General features: G+C 50.5%; 2 protein-coding genes across 3 annotated transcripts; one reads left to right on the forward strand and one right to left on the reverse strand.

Moving 5' to 3' along the window:
* Positions 1 to 6,070: 6,070 nt before the first annotated feature.
* RASD1 (ras related dexamethasone induced 1) lies at positions 6,071 to 8,822 on the forward strand. 2 transcript variants are annotated; one of them, XM_038419968.2, is made up of 2 exons: positions 6,071 to 6,453; positions 7,513 to 8,822. In XM_038419968.2, exons 1-2 carry the CDS (start codon positions 6,168 to 6,170, stop codon positions 8,064 to 8,066), a joined length of 840 nt encoding a protein of 279 aa, XP_038275896.1. In that variant the 5' UTR covers positions 6,071 to 6,167; the 3' UTR covers positions 8,067 to 8,822. The 2 variants fall into 2 exon arrangements, with proteins under 2 accessions (XP_038275896.1, XP_038275897.1); XM_038419969.2 differs by having other exon boundaries at positions 7,587 to 8,017.
* On the reverse strand, positions 8,686 to 17,538 carry MED9 (mediator complex subunit 9). The gene is made up of 2 exons (XM_038419970.2): positions 17,225 to 17,538; positions 8,686 to 12,726 (listed from the first exon to the last, which is right to left on the reverse strand). Exons 1-2 carry the CDS (start codon positions 17,410 to 17,412, stop codon positions 12,510 to 12,512), a joined length of 405 nt encoding a protein of 134 aa, XP_038275898.1. The 5' UTR covers positions 17,413 to 17,538; the 3' UTR covers positions 8,686 to 12,509.
* Positions 17,539 to 20,019: the final 2,481 nt, after the last annotated feature.

The raw sequence follows: 20,019 nt of genomic DNA on the forward strand, positions 1-20,019 counted from the left end.
GCTAAATCCGAGCCTCATGTATGGGAAACCAGTAGGAATTGCATGTAGCTGAACGCCAAATTTTGACCTTTAGTCTGCACTCATGGAAACTGATGGGGCTCAATTAGTGCAGCAAGATCTAACCCTATTAGATTTTCCCCAAATGGGAAATTTGGGAAAGAGGAGGCGCATGGGTGGGGACGGTGGGAATGAAATATACCTCAACCCGTCCCATGGTCTATAGAGCCCTTCCAATGTCCAGCTTTTGACAGAGATGACCCGTAACAGCCGACAGTGCAGGGCGGGGTGCAGAGTGAGGGCAGCGGCTTCAGCAGATTTAACTGAGCATGCTCACTCCGTGTAAGCATGTGCAGTACCAGCCAAGCAACAAATCATGCTCCCCACATGCTCCCCTCCCTCCCCTGATGCATTGCTGCTGGCTTTTGATGACCAGTTACTGCTCCTGGGAAACACCATTGTGTTATTAATTATTATTATTTAGTATTCATATTGCAGTAGTCGATGGGGCCTCAGTCACAGACCCCATTGTGCTAGGTGCTCCACAAATGCAGACCCAAAAGACAGCCCCTGCCCTGAGATATTCACCCGCACCCCGCCAAGGAGACGCACAGCCCTATTGTCGCCTCCCACCCACCGCCCAGAGAAAGGACAGAGGGGCAGAAAGTTGGGAACATTTCTGGAATGCAAGTGACAGCAGCAGCAGCCTTGGGGAGAAGAGCAGAAGGAAGAAAGAGAGAGCTCTCCTGTTAAGAGGACTCTGTGGAACCATAGCTCATCACTGGCTTCACACTGACGTCAAAAGATTGGTGAGAAAAAGCCCAGTGTAATATTTACCAATTGCTTTCCAAGACCCCTCTGTTCCAGCAGGGCTAGATGTTATTACAGCGCTTTGGACAGAGCATAACAGAGGGCCCTTAATCAAGAGAGATTAAAAAACCGTATGACACACAATGCATGTGGGGCTCTTTATTAAGCTAAGTAAAGAGGGATAATAGAATCAATGCACTCCTGGTAACTGTATGCTTTGATGAAAGGAGCGCCTTTTAGAGAGTCGTGGTGAGTCAGCAGCACAGACCCAGTGGGGAGACATCAGGAATGAAGTCCCTCCCGTTTGGGGTTGTCTCTAGAGGCTACAGCACGGGACTGGAAATCCGGACTTCGGGGTTCTGTTCCCAGCTCTGGGAGGAAGTGCCATGGACTGGTATGGTCAGAGCAAGCAGACTGGGAGCCAGGATTCTGTTCCCAGCTCGAGGGGAGTTTGATCTAGTGGTTAGACCAAAGAGGGACTGGAGTCAGGATTCCTGGGTTCTGTATGTGTCCTGTCATTGACGCTCATGTGTGATCTTAGGCAAATTGCATAAGCCCATTTGTTCCCCCATTCACCCATCTGTAAAATGTGCAAAAGACACAGTACTATCCTCCCCGTGCTGCATGAGCCCAAACTGGATAGCTGTGTACTAACAGCCATGTTATGTTAGTGTTACCGCTAACACTAACACTTGATCAGTGTTACCGGCTGCCAGCAAGAAGATGTGTGTCTTAGATCCAAAGACAATCACGAACCTTGTTAAACCCAATGGCTGTGCCACATGCTCGCTGTCTGGCCACCCTATGGTCATCTGACGTGTGTGTTTGTAGGGACTCAGCAAGCTCACAGCTCCACCCCCAACCCCCATGATCAAATTCTGCTTTGAACACTGTTTAAGCTTCATGAACTCCCACAAACTTTTGATCCTGCAGGGTAGAAATCTCACAAAATCATCTCTACACCTGCACTTTCTGCTGACTTGGGCCCTGCGAAAATGGCTGCTCCACCATCTTGGGGTGTGTGCAGCCAACCGCGGATGGGAAAACAGGTCGCCAGAAAACAGATGAACCTGGCACTGTACCCTGAAAAACAACACAGTTGGGGTTTGTCTGACCAGAAAGGTCAGTGGGTCAGATGGCCCTGCACTGAGAGCTCCCTGGCCCTGAATGGTTCCACCTGGGCATGGTTAGCAGACATTACCTAGGTGTCCTCAATCATTTCAGTCATAGGACAGGGCATCTCAACTAGCTTCAGACTCATGGAGGGCCTCAAGAGGTCATCTAGTCCATCCGCCCTGCACTGAGACAGGCTTAAATATAGTGAGACCATCCCTGACAGGTGTTTGTCTAACCTGTTCTTAAAACCGTCCAGTGATGTGGATTCCGCAACCGCCCTAGGTCACCTGTCCCAGAGCTCAACTAGCCTTAGCGTTAGAATGTTTTTCTGAATAGCTCATTTAAATCTCCCTTGCTGCAGATTAAGCCCATTACTTCTTGCTCTACCTTCAGCCAATACAGAGAATAATTGATCGCCGTCCTCTTTATAAACAACCTTTTACATCTTTGAAGTCTGTTGTCATCAGCCTTCTCGTCTCTAGACTAAACTCGCCCAATTCTTTCCTTGTAGGTCATGTTGTCTAAACCTCTTATTGTTTTTGTTGCTCTCCTCTGGACTCTCTCCAATTTAGTCACATCCTGCTTGCAGCTTGCATCCGAATGAAAAACTTAAGCTCATTCCTGATCCTACCTGGAATTGTCCAGATTTCCGTGCACCTGGTTTTGCTGTTCAGCATGTGTCGATGGCATGGAGCTGCCTCTGGATGAAGAACACACTGCCTTTCCTATCACCAAGGAGCCTCACAAAGGGAGCAAATGGATTTTCCACGTCCTGAGAAGAGCTAACTTGAGAGGAGGCTTTGAACAAGCTATTTTTACTCTCTCTGGGCATGATCATTAAGTGTGTGGTTAGCAATAAATTCTGATGGAGTTCGATTTGTCTATCCCCAAGGAACAGGCACTTCCTAACTCCCTTGCTGTTTTCAGTCAACCACTTTTATTAAGTGATGTTTGTTATTTTGGGGATTGATCAACTTGTGCTTTAGGACTGTCTAATAAACCTCCTGACCTCGCACTCTCATTTATAGAGCAATAACATTCCCATTTTGGGAATATGCTCTGTGCCTAAAATCCCCCTTGCGGCTTCAACTAGCTATGATGTTTCCCAACAACTGGGTTTCTGTGGGCTGTTTAAATAGCTGCTGCATTCCACCCCAGAGGCAGCTGCATTTTATAGCTGTAGGGATGGCCAGTGTTTACATTCGCTTCTGGATTAGGATTCGGCTAGAGCCCAGATTTACGGACAATGTGGGTTAGGGTCAATGGCATCAGATTTTCATGAGCTGTTCTTGTGAAACGTCCATCATCTTAAATCTTGCAGGGCCAAATATTTGGGGGGGATTTCTCTCCAGCCACATCTGCAAATAAACCCTTCCAATACAGGGTCTGCTCTACAATCAAAGCCGCATGGCATTTTAATCCAAGCCATCTCATCTCTGTGCCCCAGCTATGGTGATCCTGGCCTGCACCATAGCGGCAAAACACCCATAATGCACCAGTTCAACAAGGGTCCTACCTCCCCATGGGGGCCCTGAATCAATGGGGTACTTAAGCAAGCAAGTAGGTTCTCTCTCTTTCTCCTCTGTCTTGTCTGTTTAGATTATAAACTCACCTGGCAATGAATGTGGCTCACTTTTTGAGCTGCTGGTGGTTCCATCCTGGCCCAGGGAAATTTGGTTTCAAGCACTTTTTCATTTCCTGCTAACGCTGTCTTTTGGCGACTGATGCCACGGATTGTCTACATCCACCTGCGTGGATGAGTGAGTTTGTGGGCTTCCATCTGCTCACCTCACATCCGTTTTCTCAGGCGCTTTTTGACCTGTGCACCCTTAATAAAATCTAACATAGCTCGGGGCAAGCAAACCGCACCCTCTGCTGCCCTCTAGCGGAGACACTCCGCATTACAAGGCACTTCAGTTGGGCCACATTCTGATCTCGGAATCTCTTATAGATTCATAGATACTAAGGTCAGAAGGGACCATTCTGATCATCTAGTCCGACCTCCTGCACAGCGCAGGCCACAGAATCTCACCCACCCACTCCTATGAAAAACCTCACCCATGTCTGAGCTATTGAAGTCCTTAAATCATGGTTTAAAGACTTCAAGGAGCAGAGAAGCCTCCCTCAAGTCAACCATGCCCCATGCTACAGAGGAATTCGAGGCATCCTTGTTTTCTTAGCATATTTTAATTATTTTTTTAAAGGGCCAGAATAACAGCCCTGCGGCAGCAGGCCATAAATACCAGCGCACAAGGCGTAATGCGCCCAGCTGAGTGGACCCATTGTTTGTAAATGCTTGTCGAAGATGGCCCTCTTTGCCGCGGCTCGCCCGAGGTGAGTGGGGCTTTTAGGCTGCGAAAAGCAGCAGGCAAGAAAAAGAGCCAGACTTCAATACGGCACCGCCAAAGCTTCCACCAGCCAGCACCAGGAGGATTGGAAAGTGTCGTGGGTATCAGAGTAGCAGCCGTGTTAGTCTGTATTCGCAAAAAGAAAAGGAGGACTTGTGGCACCTTAGAGACTAAATTTATTTGAGCATAAGCTTTCGTGAGCTACAGCTCACTTCATCGGATGCATTTGGTGGAAAATACAGAGGGGAGATTGATATATACACACACAGAGAACATGAAACAATGGGTTTTATCATACACACTGTAAGGAGAGTGATCACTTAAGATGAGCCATCACCAGCAGCAGGGGGGGAAAGGAGGAAAACCTTTCATGGTGACAAGCAAGATAGGCTATTTCCAGCAGTTAACAAGAATATCTGACAGGTTTCAGAGTAGCAGCCGTGTTAGTCTGTATTCGCAAAAAGAAAAGGAGGACTTGTGGCACCTTAGAGACTAACAAATTTATTGGAGCATAAGCTTTCGTGAGCTACAGCTCACTTCATCGGATGCATGCAGGCTGTAGCTCAGGAAAGCTTATGCTCTAATAAATTTGTTAGTCTCAAAGGTGCCACAAGTCCTTTTCTTTTTAAGAATATCTGAGGAACAGTGGGGTTTCATGTTCTCTGTGTGTGTATATCAATCTCCCCTCTGTTTTTTCCACCAAATGCATCCGATGAAGTGAGCTGTAGCTCGAAAGCTTATGCTCTAATAAATTTGTTAGTCTCTAAGGTGCCACACGTCCTCCTTTTCTTTTTGTCGTGGGTAGTAGGAGCGCAACCCGCAAAACCCGTTTTATGAGCCCTCTTACCTGCAAACTGTTGATTCCCGGGGTGGGGGGGCACACAGGAATTGAAACCACAGCGGAAACCCAAAGGAACTCGAGTCCCCATCCCCCCCACAGCCTGGATAGCAACATGGGTCTCAATTGAAACGGGGAAATCGGGGGGTAGGGTGGGGGGATAAATGGCAATGGTCATAATAGCTAGGACCCGCCCGGGCGCTCACCGGGCTTTGTGTGTTGGGCGTGGGAAGCTAACTTTGGTACCTAGAGAAGCGGGGGGACGGGGGGGGGAAATCGACGAGGCCAAATAAGTCACTCTTCAGTGTAAGTGACAAAGGGATGAAACAGACACTAGATCCGCGTGTGCGTAAACAACAAGGCAACGTCTCCCGCTCACTCGATGGCCCCTTTTAAACCACTTTTAAGGGGAAATCCCCCCCCCCCACCCGGCTGCCGTGCTCACAAAACCTGATCAGGCATCGTTGTATGTAATTGACAGACAATATCCATCGATTCTTCCCGCTTTCTCCCACCCCCCCAAGTCCCCGGCGCCCCTTCTTCCCGCAGGCAGCTCCCTTCACTGCCCGGGAGCGCTCGGCGCTGAAACAAACCAGCCCGGAGCTGGCTGGCTTCTGGCGTAGCTGGGGCGGGGATCGTGTAGCCAAGAGGAGGGTGGCTCCGAATCCGGCTGGAAGGGGGGAGGGGGGCTCCAAATCCAGCTGGAAGGGGTGTGGGAGGGGGGCTAATTGCAAAGTGCCCAGGACAATTGCACGACGCCCCGTCTCCTCCGGGGGTGGGGGGCTCTGCAGCCCCGGGGATCGGGCTCCAGCAATGCAGCAGGATGGTCCCCCCCCCCCCAGCGCAGGCAGAGACAGGCGGCCGTGCACCAAGCCGCGCCCCCGGCCAGCCGGCGGCAAGCAGCCTCCCCGGGCTGTGACGCCGCCGAGGGGCGGGCGCGCCCGGCGCTATATAAAGCCAGCGGCGCCTGGGGCCGCTCACACCGGACTCGCGGGCTGCGGAGGAGCCGGGCGCCCAGTGGCCAGCCGTTCCGCAGACCCCCCCCGCCGCCCGCTCCCATGAGACCCGCCGCCATGATCAAGAAGCTGTGCCAGAGCGAGTCCGAGCTGAGCATCCCGGCCAAGAACTGCTACCGCATGGTGGTGCTGGGCTCCTCCAAGGTGGGCAAGACGGCCATCGTCTCCCGCTTCCTGACGGGCCGCTTCGAGGAGCAGTACACGCCCACCATCGAGGACTTCCACCGCAAGTTCTACAGCATCCGCGGCGAGGTCTATCAGCTGGACATCCTGGACACGTCGGGCAACCACCCCTTCCCCGCCATGCGGCGCCTCTCCATCCTGACAGGTACGGGGGGCCGGGTCCCACCTCCCAGGGCTTGGGGGGGCTGCAGTGTCCCTCTGGGTAGGGAAGGGAGCTTGGGCAAGTCCCAGCTGGGAATGCTCCTTGGGCCAGGGGACGGTCAGCTCTCTGTGTGCAATGATGTCCGGCTCCCTCAGGAAGATTTTGTGTGTGCCAAGGTGCTAGTGATACCAGGCGGGATCGAACCTGGCACCGCGGGAGTTTAGTGCATGAGCCTCTACTGTATGAGCTAAAAGCCAGCTGCCTGCTAGCTAAGGCTGTAGAGCAGACTCATTAATCTCTCTCTCTCTAAGTGGTCTCCGGTCGCTAGTTGGGACACAACACCACGCCTAGAAGGTGCGTGGGTTACACTAGGAAAGTGAACCAAGCAAGGGCCGGGCGGGTATGTTTACCCAACACCCATGCAGGGGGGCTGGAACAATTTGTATAGTGGAGGTGCTGAGAGCCATTGAACCAAACTATAAACCCTGTACAGGATGGAAACCACTTCAAGCCAGGAAGTGCGGCAATCCCCCTACTTCCAGTACCTATGCCCCCAACTGTCCGGGGTGGCTTGGATGGGGTGTGTGAGCCGCTCACACACAGCACACCTTGCAATGTAAATCTAAAAGCGCAGCAAAGCCTGGAGCTCGCTGGCTGCTTCTCTCCGCAGCTGCACCCTCACAAGCGAGCTGAGCCCCTCCACAGAGGCTGGCATTTGCATGCAAGCTCAGCAAACTGCCTAGGGAAATAAAGTTTGCTAACTCCCTGCACCAGGCTAAGGTGGGAGGAAATAGGGAAATACAGGGCACTGCTTCTGGTTAGTGCCAGGGCTAATTGGGGGCTGTCCATAAATTACCAAAGGCATATTTTGGTGGTTTTGTTTTTCAAGAAGATCCCCCCCCACCACCACCTGTAACCCTGAAACAAACACACAATTCCACCCTGTGGTGCGGTAGTTTATGGTCAGCCCTTAGGGCAGCACTGAGGTTGGGTGAGCTGATTGGGGATAGGGTGCTGCCTCCATCCAGGACCGGGTCCTAACATGCCCCCTCTCTCCTGCAGGAGATGTCTTCATCTTGGTGTTCAGCTTGGATAACCGGGACTCCTTTGAGGAGGTGCAGCGGCTGAAGCACCAGATCCTCGAGACCAAGTCTTGCCTGAAGAACAAGACCAAGGAGAACATGGAGGTGCCCCTGGTCATCTGTGGCAACAAGGGGGACCGAGACTTCTACCGGGAGGTAGCACCCCGGGAGATCGAGCAGCTGGTCAGGGCAGACCCTCAGAAATGTGCCTACTTCGAGATCTCCGCCAAGAAGAACAGCAGCCTGGACCAGATGTTCCAAGCACTCTTTGCCATGGCCAAGCTGCCCAGCGAGATGAGCCCGGACCTGCACCGCAAGGTCTCAGTGCAGTACTGTGACCTGCTGCACAAGAAGGCGCTCAAGGGCAAGAAGCTGCTGAAGGAAGGGGCCGAGGGCAGCAGCAGCAGGGAAGCCTATGGCATTGTGGCCCCCTTTGCCCGCCGGCCCAGCGTGCACAGTGACCTCATGTACATCCGGGAGAAGGCCATCGGTGGCGGGCAAGCCAAGGACAAGGAGCGCTGTGTGATCAGCTAGGAGCATCCTGCAGCCCCCCCTCCTCTCCTCCCCAAAAAGGGAGGGAGATACATGGGGGGGGGGGGGGAAGCTTGTTTCATAATAAACTCTGGCTGCCCAGAGGTGGTATGTGCCCTGGCCAGGATGGCATCTGCCCAGGGGGCAGGTTACCTCCCACCCCCTGCCCAAGGGGATGATTTGCATCTGCTGCCCTCTGCACCCACTTTTGGGGTGCAATGGGGGGCTGATGATGCTGGGGACACCCTCCCCTGCCCCCCAATGGTGAGAGACTGAGGACTTTGTGAGCACAGATGAGGAGCCTGGTAGTGGAAAGACATTGACTCTAAGGCACCTCCCCACCTTCACCAGCATGGGCCAGTGCACTGCCTTACAGAAGAGACTTAGGGTGGGAAGATATGGTTTGGACTTGAGAAACCAGCCAACACTGAGCTCTGGAAAGGGGCTTTGTGCGTATACATTTCTCTCAGCCAGGAGAGCTGCAGGAGCACGCTTCCGGCTGTTGCAATCATCTGGCAGGCCCCTCTACTGGCCTCTCTTACAGAAGCAGAGGGGTGTGCGTGTGTCAAAAAGTGACTTTTGTTTACATTTGTCTTGTCTGATTTGGAGAGTTTTTTTTTGTTTGTTTTTAAATAGGCACTTTATGTAGGGTAGTGTGTGTCCTGGACATGAACAAAATCATATGCAAGTGTTTTCTACGCTCCATGTTTTAAGTTTACTATTTTTTTTCTACAAAAATAAAACCCTTTTTTAAATTAATCTGTTCCAGGTTTGTCTTTGATTCCTCACAGTGTTTCTCAAAGCCTCCCCCTATGTGGTATGGAACATGTATACTGAAGCTGAGCAACTGTGTTTACTGATGATAACCCCCTCAAATCAAAACCTTCTCTGTACATACTTCCCTTCATCCCCAGTGCAAAGGTTCCCGTTCCTGAAAGTGCTTGACAAGATTTATTTCAACACAACAAAATAATTAGCGGGAGGGGTCACATGCACCATGCTGCTAAAACAGATCACTGATTGGGCTAAAACTTTTTCTAATTACGGTACCTTGCACTGAAGCATAGGGTGACATCTAGAGGGCAGATGGAAAAGTGAAATATTTCCGCTCCTAGCCTATAAGTGCCTGTGATCATAAATACTAGTAGGGCATTTGTCATAGGAAATGTGGGTAAAATGAGACACGACAACTTTATAATCAATTAAAATTGCTCCTACGACCAGGTACTACAGTAATAGAACTAATAATCTCTTAGCCTGTTTTTTCGCATTTGAAACACACATGCAATTCCATCATAAAAGGCTTTTTACAAATACTAACTTGCACTCAAATCAGACCTTTTTTTCCTTTGCAACACACCTAAAGGAAACATTCCACTTAAAAAGCCCCCTACTTGCATTTGAAAGAACTACTGTTCCAAGTAGCCAAGACCACTAGAACTGAAAGAAAACGGGGAAGGAATAAATTCTCATTTTTTCTAGTTTGCTTACTTGGTGATTTTGAAAACACATTAGGATTGATTTCTCAGGGCTGCTGAATACCACCAACTCCCACTGATCTCAATCGCTCAGATCCTCTGAAAAATTAGGCCTTTTGTATTTAGCCAGTCTCCTTTGTTTCACTAGTCAGTTCCCCCTGTTGTTTCCCTTGCCCCATACCCCAGCAATAGGGGCCAGAAGTATATTTTAAATTAAAGATAAGGAAAATGTGCTTCTGAAACCACAGAAATAGGTAGGGAGACGGATGTAGCACCTGAAACAGCTTTTAGTACATTTAAAAAAAAAAAAAAACCTGACTGGATTTTAAGTTGAAGGGGTGACTTTCACCTGCAATTTCACATTTCTCTGGGCTTATACTTGATTCTTCCATCTCTGGTACATGCACAGTTCATGGAATGTATATTGAAAACTAAATGGATTATTTCTCCATGTGAAATAGATGCCAAATTTACTGATCTTAGACAATGGCTGGCAGAAATGCACTGCCCATGTTCATTTTCTATTGCGTATTTTAGAGTTCTGTTTCACTGAAACAACAAAGGTTTATCCCAGGCCACCTTTGCGTCTTCCCAAAGAAACAAGCGTAGCGCTATTTTAAATGGGGTGCAGAGTGGCATATAATAAGCAAGCTGCTGGTAATTTGGACTGTCCCAGCATGGGGTCCCTGCCCTTAGCAGAAACACTTTCCTTCTGGCTGGCAAAGGGAAAGCAATTTCAAAATAGAATTTGTTGCGGCTCTTGACAGAAATGAGCTTTCTCTCTCTTCCAAGGACTCTACCGGCTTCTCTGCATCCTTGTATTATATGCAAATAACCTGCATTCTAGTGACTGGCACAATATTTCATCATAATTTATATGAGCACTTCCCAAGAAAGGCTGGGACCTAGCCAACCCTGAGCACACATGCTTGAAACTGTACACATAATACTTTTATTAGCCAATGAGGTACAGTGAGATCTCCAATGATAAACCATGTTTACCTCCATTTCCCATGAAAGGGGCAGGCAGGCAGGCAGGAGGAAATTCCAAGGTAGGACTCAGCAAGCTGCCCCTTACTCTATTTGAATATGATCCAACGTTCAGCAATTTTCATTGGTTGTAACCGGAGGTGACCTCAGTTACTTCCCTGGAAACCCACTTTCTCATCTCTGTGTGCCACTGCACTGAAGCCAGTGTGTTTACATCAGGGATGAATCAGACTCATCCAACTCTGCTATTTTACGTGGGTACAAGTAAGGTGCAGAACTGGCTCGCACCACCTTGCTGCATTGATGGACTAGCCAATGGCCCAACCCACCACCACCCATATCCCCAATCGGAGCACTTGCTGCACTCTTCCCCATCAAGTCGTCTTCTCCTCCTGCCTCTAGTTTATACAGTTGAAATATTGGGGGGTGAATTTGCTTCTTGTGAAAGCGAAGGTAACATAGGCCTAGCTAGCACTACTGCTAATACCGGCAGGCACCGCACAAACTTCTCCCTGCCCAGCCAATACATCTCAGTCCTGGTCAAGTCCCAGGCTCCCCTTGAGCAGAGACCAGGTGTTGTGCTGTAGTGTGTGGTGGCCGCAATGTCTGTGGGGTGAGGGAAATGAACCCACCACTGTTTTTACACTGGTGACCAAGGCCTGGATCCTGCAAACCTCACTCCCGTGGCAAGGCAGTGCTCTTAAACAGGAGTTGCACCCAGGTCTCAAGAAATGAAAGGCTAGAGGCCTTAATCCAGAGTCACCAGCCTATCTATGGGCCAAATTCTTCCCTGGTGCAGTGCCACTGACTTGAATGACCCAGTTGCTGCTAGTTGGCTTAGGCCAATCTCCCTTCCCATCTCCATGGGGCTGTTTACTAGATACTTGCCTGGGTCCCTGTGTCCTGCGCTGGATCTGCACAAAGCACTTCATCCCCATCCGCAGCGGGGGGGGGGGGGGTTAACACAGCACAGGACAAGTGTCCCAAATGCAGGAAGAGGCCGATGTAGGCAGGCAGTGGATTCTACCCTTGATTAAAGTACTCTGGGGCATGCAGCTGGCCTCTGAGAGATTCTGCGGTCAGCCCCGCTGGTGGAAAGTGAAATAACCACTACAGTCAACAGGGTTACTCAGACTGACCCCAGGGCAACCGGGAGTGACACTGCCTATGTGAGTTGGGAATCGAGGTACCTAAATCCCTGTGACATTCACTCAGAGCTGAGCACTGACTACTCCTTTAAAAATTCCCAGCCTACATCTACCATCTATTTGGCCCCAGCCCTGCTTTTAGAAAAGCAATGGAAGGATAAAGCACCCAGGCCAGCTCCGTGGTTTCCTGTGCTTTCAGAATGATACCCCTGTGCCGTCCTCGCATGCTCGGTACAGATGCAAGAAGTGCCCCTCAGGGTTTTCAAATCTTTACTTGGATCATTTCAGATCCAAGCATCACTTATGCAAAAAAAAAAAAAATAAAAAAATCAAGGTGATAAATACAAAAGCAGTTGTAACCAATCCTTTCTCTCCAGACACACACACTGCAACCAGCGCAGGGGGAACCATGTCCACTGCCTCCTGTGGGCAGGGCAGGAAGCTCCATTCTGCCGATTTCCACAAAAGGGAAGAAAATGCCCCCTCTTTCTGGCTGCAGGCAGTAATGTCACCACCAGATCATTTACTCCTCATAGCAAGGCGGGGAGCGTAATCCCTCCTGCGTGCTTGCATTAAAAAAAAAAAAAAGAGAGAGAGAGAGAGAGAGACGCACTCCAGAACAGAGATATATATAAATACACGCAGTCCCACAGCAGATCAAAGCAAACGAAGCACTGCGATCATCATACGTCAGGTACACAATGTTCTCCTGGGTTAATGTCACATGGCCGTGATCCACACAGCAGCAACCTTATAGGAAGAAGACAGAAAAGAAGGGGAGGGGATGTCTTGCTTTCCCCTGGGGCCCGGCTCGCGCTGTCCCTTCCCTCCTACTCCTTGGGAATTTCAAACATGCAAAGGCTCTTGTATTTCTGCAGCAGTTCGTTCTTGGTCCTGACTTGCTCCCTCAGGCTGCACAGTTGCTGTTGCTGCTGCTCGGGGCTCACGCCGATGCCGGGCATGGCGCCGATCATCTTTCTCACCTCCTGGAATTTGGTCTTGAGTTCGTTCAGCACCTGGTGGACATCCTGGCTGTCCTTGTCCATGCTGCAGGGAGGCAGAGAGCAGACACGACAGCTCACACCTTGCATCAGACAGACTCCCGGGGCTACGTCCATTCCTACAGAGACTCCTCTGTATCCCCCCCGCACCGGAAGCCAGCAGGGATGAGTTCACCCTGCTGTGCCTGGCCATGTCCATAGATCCACCCCGAGAAGAGGGGCCTGGCCACGGGCGGTTAGCTACCTATGTCCAACTCTGAAATGACTGTTGGTATTCTGGGCAGCCCCAGTTAAGTGACATGAGCCCTACATCCACATGACGGCTCTGGATCACTGTGTCTTGTTGAACGCATGCACCCACAGGATAGTCACAAGGGTCAGGAGACAGCTTGAGGCTCTAACGTTTACCACGAATCAGGCCAACTTTCTCCCCCGTTAAGTGCCCATCCCTCTCCCTATAAAGAAGTCCCATATCACCACCATGTTCCTCTGGCTAGAAAGACTGCATGGGATCCCTTCTGGAACCTCTCAACAGCATTCGTTGACCAGCCAGGGTATGTCACGATAATATGATGCACGCTCTCCTCTTACGGCAGAGCTGGTCATACCCACCCTCACCCCCGGGGCTTTTCTCTCTTCTTAACCCAGAGGGTGAGACAGAACCAGTGCCCACAGCTGTCCTGGCAGCCGAGCAGCAATGCTGAAGGGCCACTGGCCTAGATGGTCTCCTCCAGCTTCTGTGACTCATGCTCACAGGTCCTGTCTCTTGTTGCACTTTCCAGATGTGATAAAATGGTTTCAACTTTAATGAGCAGGAGAGGGGCCGGTGAGGAGGCGACAGGAGCCAGACTCAGGGCAGGGAAGCTGCGGGAGCACGTCCCCAGACGCAGCTCTGCTAATGCCCCTCACTCCTGACTTGCAGCCCCAACATGCCTCCACTTCGACCTGCAGCACGCCTTGCTGCCTTCAGCCTGCCATCCCCACCCACTCCACAGCTCTGCCAATGCTACTCTGCACCCGCTATTCCAGTCCAGGGCTGCCTATGTCCAGCTCTGCCTGCAGCATCCTGTTAGTACAGCCCTGCGTAGCACAGAATCATAGCTGGTTTGAGGCAGCACTGTCCAGCGGATAAGGACTCAGGAGACTTGGGCTCTATTCTATAACCTGCTAGGGGACCTTGGGCGAATCATCCCCTTCAGTGCCTCAGTTTCCCCTCCCACCTTTTGCCCGTCTCCTCTACTTAGACTGTGCACTGTTCAGAGCAGGGACTGGCTCTTACTACATGTACGTACAGTGCCTAGCACGATGGGGATCCGATTTTGGTTTGGGGCCTGTAATACAAATAATTAATAAACAGCAGCATCACCGGTAGCTGACAGGAATCAGATGCATTCTGCCATTCAAGCTACAAACAAGTTCCTTGAACTAAACAATAAGGAACTCCAGAGAAAACAACGCTCCACAGACTCAGAAGGAGTCTCTCTCTCTGAGGGGAGATTAGCACCCCCAGAAAGGAGAGAGGGTGCCCTGTTTTAAAAACAGCTGCTTCCTCAGCATGCTCCATTTTTAAAAATAGCTTAGCATCTGCAATGCCATTGCTAACACTTAGAAAAGTCTCACCTGGCCCAGAGGATTTGCCTCCTGGCTTTGGAAAACGATTGCTAATGGGTAGAGTGGGATTGTAAAGGCCTTTGAAAACCACAAGCCTGCTCAATAGCCAGCTCTAAAAACAAGACGGGCTTGGCATTGCAGGGGCCGAGAGGGATTCAGTTATAACTTTGGGGAATAATGACACAGCCCAAAGGGAAATGTTTAAGCAGATGGCGCCCATTGGTTTGAATATTCATTCTTTCCAAGCTTACTCAGGTAGGACATTTTAACATCAAAATATTCAACACTACATAAAACTGCAGCTGGATGCTGGAATGGGCTGTCAGTGAGCAAGCATCTAAATCATGATCAATCATGAACACCCAGGTAGAATTGAATGACTGCGGGTAGGGCTCTTCGGAGAGAATCAAGTTCATCTGATCATTGACTGGCTTCCTCGCTCTCACGCTGGTGTTAACTCTAACTTCAGTGGGATCACTCCTGATTTACACCACTACGAGAGTTTAGAAATAAGGCACTACACTTCTGCGAGGGCCTGCTCCACTAGTGGAAAGACTTCCACTAACTCAATGACATTTAGATCAAGATCCGAGAGAGGTGGAGCTTTTTAGACCGAGGGCAAAGAGCTGGCAGAAATTCCAGGGACTGAAACAATAGGCAAGGGTGTGTGTCCTTGAATGTCTGTTAATTTACAACACACATCCCTAGTGACACTGGAGATCAGAGACATGCTATCTTATGTTCAAGTCCTGACTTTGTGATAAGCGATCATTTGAAAGGAAGATTCATTTGCCACCTGCCAGGGTTATGAACGAATTCTCCCTAGCACAGAAAAGCTCGGCTCCCCAGCTGCCAGCTGGATGAAGCATCACTCTCTAATGCTAACAGTTAGAGAGAAGCTGGGCAATGGGACACCTGGGGCCTTTCATCTCTTGCTCGCAAGGTCATTGGCTGATGGCTGTTTGGTGACCTCTGTGAAATGAGTTGGGTGAGTCTCAGTCCAGTTTCCAGCAGACAAACCTTCTAACTGAAAAAAAAAAAACCCCCACCACCACAGCTGGCACTAAGTAGTTCCAATGCTGGTAGTCTCCAGGGGTGGGGGCAAAGGTGACACCTTGTTTCCTTTTCCACTGCCTTCTCTGTGCCATGATGCCCCATGCATAGAAACATGTACAGCCTCCCCATCCTGCCTTGCACAGCCACCAGCGAGACCCTTCCTGAAACTCCTTTCTCCCATGACACCCACCAGCCTGTGAGTTCAAAATGATCACTTCATTTATTTCCCCATCTGTGTTCCCCAGTGTGTCCTGCTTTCCCAGGGCCTGCCTGTCAGGCTGCAAAGTCTCTGGACATGTCTACACTGCAATTAGATACCTGCGGCTGGCCCGTGCCGGCTGACTCGGGCTAAGGGGCTGTTTAATTGCAGTGTAGATGTTTGTGCTGGGGCCTGCGCTCTGGGACCTTCCCCTCTTTACTAGCCCCTCCAAGTGCTCCCTGCAGAACAGGATTAAGGCACAAGGGTGGGGCAGCGTGGCAGGGGTTGGTACTCTCACCCTCTGTGCTGACCCTGTTTTGTGCGTACATGGCAGTCTTCAGTGTCCAGGGCTGTTAAGCCAGCCCTGACTTCACACAAACAAAACATGTGAAAGGGGGGTTATCAGAATTTCAGGGCTAGAACTCCTCAGGTGGTCCCAGATCTACTCAGGACCAATATATTATCCAGACACTGATCCTGAATCAGAAAGACAAAATTCCAATTGCTACCATGAGATGATCCACCACCCTCTTTTTAAGGGGCTAGCGCAGGAAAACGTTCCTGAACTGGCCTGCACTGACCAGGCTCTTTGCCAGTAGGACTGTGTGTTCGTCTGGCACAGTTAGATGCAACTCAAATCCAAAAATGGACATTGATTTTTAGATACTAGGTTTACACTGAAGGCACATTTCAGCTACTGAATCCGACTGACCTATCCTCACAAGGGAAACAATGCCTGATTTAAAAAAGCATTTCTTGAACGCCGGAGATCAGCCAACTTGAGACAAACTTTCTCAGAAACTCTGGGCCAGATTGTCAGCAGGTGTAAACTCCACGGCGCCTGCCCTGATTTACCCCAGTGGAGGCTCTGGCCCACAGGGTCAATGCCAGAAAGGTACAACTAGATCAAGATGCATCAAAATGTAACGAAAATAACTTAAAACTAATCAAGTTAAGCAGTTGAGTTAAGGAGTTAAGCAGCCTCATGAAATCAAAGCAGCAGGTTTAGAACTGAAGGTGTTGCAGAAGGAATTCCATCACCCTCAATGCAGGACCGTTCCTTACGTTTTACACCCATGCGGGGAGACTCCCATCACCTTCCTGGATCCAAGTGACTTATGGTACCCACCCGATGCCTGGCCCCAGAATGCCATGCCGCTTGGCTCCAGATAGCAGGCCGCTCGCTAGAAACACTCTGCCAGGGATGCCCCTCCCTGCTGAAGAGAAGGGCAGTCCAAGCCTTCACTCTGAATGGCTCAACAAGCAGAGCTCTGGGCATCCTCTGTTGTGCGGCTGGTGGCCTGGGGCCAGCAGGGGACCTGGGATGGAGGGGATCCCCGGAACCCTAGTGATCTCAGCCCTCTGGAAAGCAAGGTGGATCGTCCACTAAGTCTCTACTTGCGAGATGGGGGGATATGGAGAGATACCCCACGATCTCTGGGAGAGCAGGGGGGGAATCCCTCGTGATCTCTCTGCTCCTTGTGGGGTGAGAAGATCCCCAGATCTCTAAAGGACAAGGGGACCCCCAGCGAGATCTCCGGAGCAGTCCCATGGGATATCCCCAGTGATCTCTTTGCAGAACGGGGCGCTGGAGGGACCCCGGGGATCTCTCCCCGGAGCGGGGGAACCCCAAGGCAGCGGCGCCGGTGGGGGGGGGACGGAAGCACGGGCACGTTACCATTTGATGATATCATGGACCAGGGGCAGGAAGGAGAAATCCTCCTGGCCCTGCTGCTGGGACGGCGGCGGCTGGAGTGGGGGCTTCTGCTCTCCCTGCTGCTCCGGGGGCTGTGGGGCTTGGAGCGGGGCCGGAGGCGGCTGCTCCTCCGCCGGCCGCACCCCCACACCGGCCCCGCCGGTAGCCATGGTCCCCGGGCTCCCCTCCGACTGCAGCTCGTCGCGGCTAATGCGCGTCCCCCAGGCCCGGCCCCCTTGCAACCGGAGAGAGGCCGATTGCAGCCGCGGCTCCTCTCTAACACGTCAGCTGCGCTGTGGGTGTGGACGCGGCTGGCTCGCCCCGCCTGCCGCCCCGGGGGCTGCGCGCCAGCCGGCTCCCGCCCGGGCCTGCAGGAGCGCGGGTGCGGTGCCTTGCCCTGCTGCATGCATGCGGCCCAGGGAGCTGGGGCCGGCTGGGGTATGGAGCTGCCGCCTGCCCGGCCCCTTAGCGGAGCTCTCTGCCCATTGCCCGAAATGCCGGCCCCCTTACCATGGAGCTTTACGCAGCCCTGTGCACTTCTCTAGGTCAAAAAGAAAAGGAGGACTTGTGGCACCTTAGAGACTAACAAATTTATTAGAGCATACGATTTCGTGGGCTACAGCCCACTTCATGGGATGCATTTGGTGGAAAAAACAGAGGGGAGATTGATATACACACTCAGAGAACATGAAACAATGGGTTTATCACACACACTGTAAGGAGAGTGATCACTTAAGATGAGCCATCACCAGCAGCAGGGGGGGAAAGGAGGAAAACCTTTCATGGTGACAAGCAAGGTAGGCTATTTCCAGCAGTTAACAAGAATATCTGAAAAGCAGTACTTGTGGCACCTTAGAGACTAACAAATTTATTAGAGCATAAGCTTTCGTGAGCTACAGCTCACTTCATCGGATGCAACAAGTCCTCCTTTTCTTTTTGCGAATACAGACTAACACGGCTGCTACTCTGAAAAGAATATCTGAGGAACGGTGGGGTGGGGGGCAGAAATAACATGGGGAAATAGTTTTACTTTGTGTAATGACTCATCCATTCCCAGTCTCTATTCAAGCCTAAGTTAATTGTATCCAGTTTGCAAATTAATTCCAATTCTCTAGGTCAGGGGTTCTCAAACGTTTGGCCTGGTGACCCCTTTCACACAGCGAGCCTCCCTTATAAATTACAAAACACTTTAAAATATATTGAACACCATTATAAATGCTGGAAGCAAAGCGGGGTTTGGGGTGGAGGCTGACAGTGCGGGGCCCCGCATGTAATAACCTCGCGAACCCCCAGTTTGAGAACCCCTGCTCGGTGTGCAGACCTCCTCTAACTCATGTTGGGTTGATTGGAAGTCGTTTTCAAAGGCCTTCCCTTGAGGGAGGATTTTTTGCCCTTCACAGGGATCAGTTTTAAAGATCACTCATCGGCTACCCTATTTTTGTGGGTAAAAATTAATGGGCCCTAGTTTGGCAGCGGTGTTAACCAGCCCCTCTAGCTGGGGTAGTATCAGCCTTGGGCTCTAGTGTGTAGTCCCTGATTTGTGTGTTAGAAGGTAGGGTTCAACGCTGCAGAAGACCGCTCTGTGTGTGTGTGTGTGTGTGTCCGCATATCACACCCGCAAACCGTGAACAGAGAGCTGTTAATAAACAGTTCAGTTAGGAACCTGCAAGGAAAAATCAAATGCACCAATACAGAATGGGGAATAGCAGGGGAGCCTCTGGTACTGCAGAAGAGGATCTGGAGGTTATAGTGGATTATGTAACTATTTCCCCATGTTTATCCCTCCCCCCACCCCCCTCTGTTCCTCAGACATTCCTCAGATTGCTGGAAATGGCCCACCTTGATTATCACCACATAAAGGCTCCTCCCCCCACCCCCCCGCGCTCTCCTCCTGGTAATAGCTCACCTTAAGTGATCACTCTGGTTACAGTGTGTATGATAACACCCATTGTTTCATGTTCTCTATGTATATAAATCTCCCCACTGTATTTTCCACTGAATGCATCCTATGAAGTGAGCTGTAGCTCACAAAAGCTTATGTTCAAATAAATTTGTTAGTCTCTGAAGTGCCACAAGTCCTCCTTTTCTTTTTTGCGAATACAGACTAACACAGCTGCTACTCTGAAATATGTAATGAATATGAGTCAACAACATGATGGTGTTGTGAAAAAGGCAAATATCATGCGGGCATGTATTAACAGAAGTGTGGTGTGTAAGACATGGGAGGTTATCATTCTGCTCCACTTGGCTCGAGTGAGGCATCACCTGGAGTATTGTGTCCGGTTTTGAGTGCCACATAAAGTTGTGGACAAATTGGAGAGAGTCCTGAGGCAAGCAGCAGAAATAATAAAAGGTTTAGAAAATGCGATTTATGATAAAAGGTTGGGGTTTTTTTAAAGAAAAGGGCATGTTTAGTCTAGAGAACAGAATGCTGAGGGGGAACCTGGTAACAGGTTCTAATATGTTCAGGACTGATATAAAGAGGTTGATGATTGATTGTTCTCCATGTCCAGTGAAGGTGGGACAAGAAATAATTAGCTTAATCTGCAGCAAGGGAGATTTAGTTTATTTATTAGGGAAAACTTTCTGACTACAAAGGGGGTTAAGCAGTGGAACAGGTACCTGCGGAAGTGGAATCCTGGAAGTTAGACGAAGAGGGAAATGCAACCTAGATGGAGCTACTGTAAGGTGGGTGCATAACTGGTTGGAAAATCGTTCCCAGAGAGTAGTTATCAGTGGTTCACAGTCGTGCTGGAAGGACATAAGGTGTGGGTTCC

This window comes from Dermochelys coriacea, chromosome 10 (genome assembly GCF_009764565.3).
Source record: "Dermochelys coriacea isolate rDerCor1 chromosome 10, rDerCor1.pri.v4, whole genome shotgun sequence".
Taxonomy (NCBI): Eukaryota; Metazoa; Chordata; order Testudines; family Dermochelyidae; genus Dermochelys; species Dermochelys coriacea.

Bases quoted from the DNA above. Each gene is read 5' to 3' on its own strand.
- RASD1 (XM_038419968.2), top strand. From the start codon at position 6,168: ATGAGACCCGCCGCCATGATCAAGAAGCTGTGCCAGAGCGAGTCCGAG. The intron at 6,454-7,512 runs GTACGGGGGGCC...TCTCTCCTGCAG, and splicing joins GCGCCTCTCCATCCTGACAG to GAGATGTCTTCATCTTGGTG.
- MED9 (XM_038419970.2), bottom strand. From the start codon at position 17,412: ATGGCTACCGGCGGGGCCGGTGTGGGGGTGCGGCCGGCGGAGGAGCAG. The intron at 12,727-17,224 runs GTAACGTGCCCG...GCCTCCCTGCAG, and splicing joins GTCCATGATATCATCAAATG to CATGGACAAGGACAGCCAGG.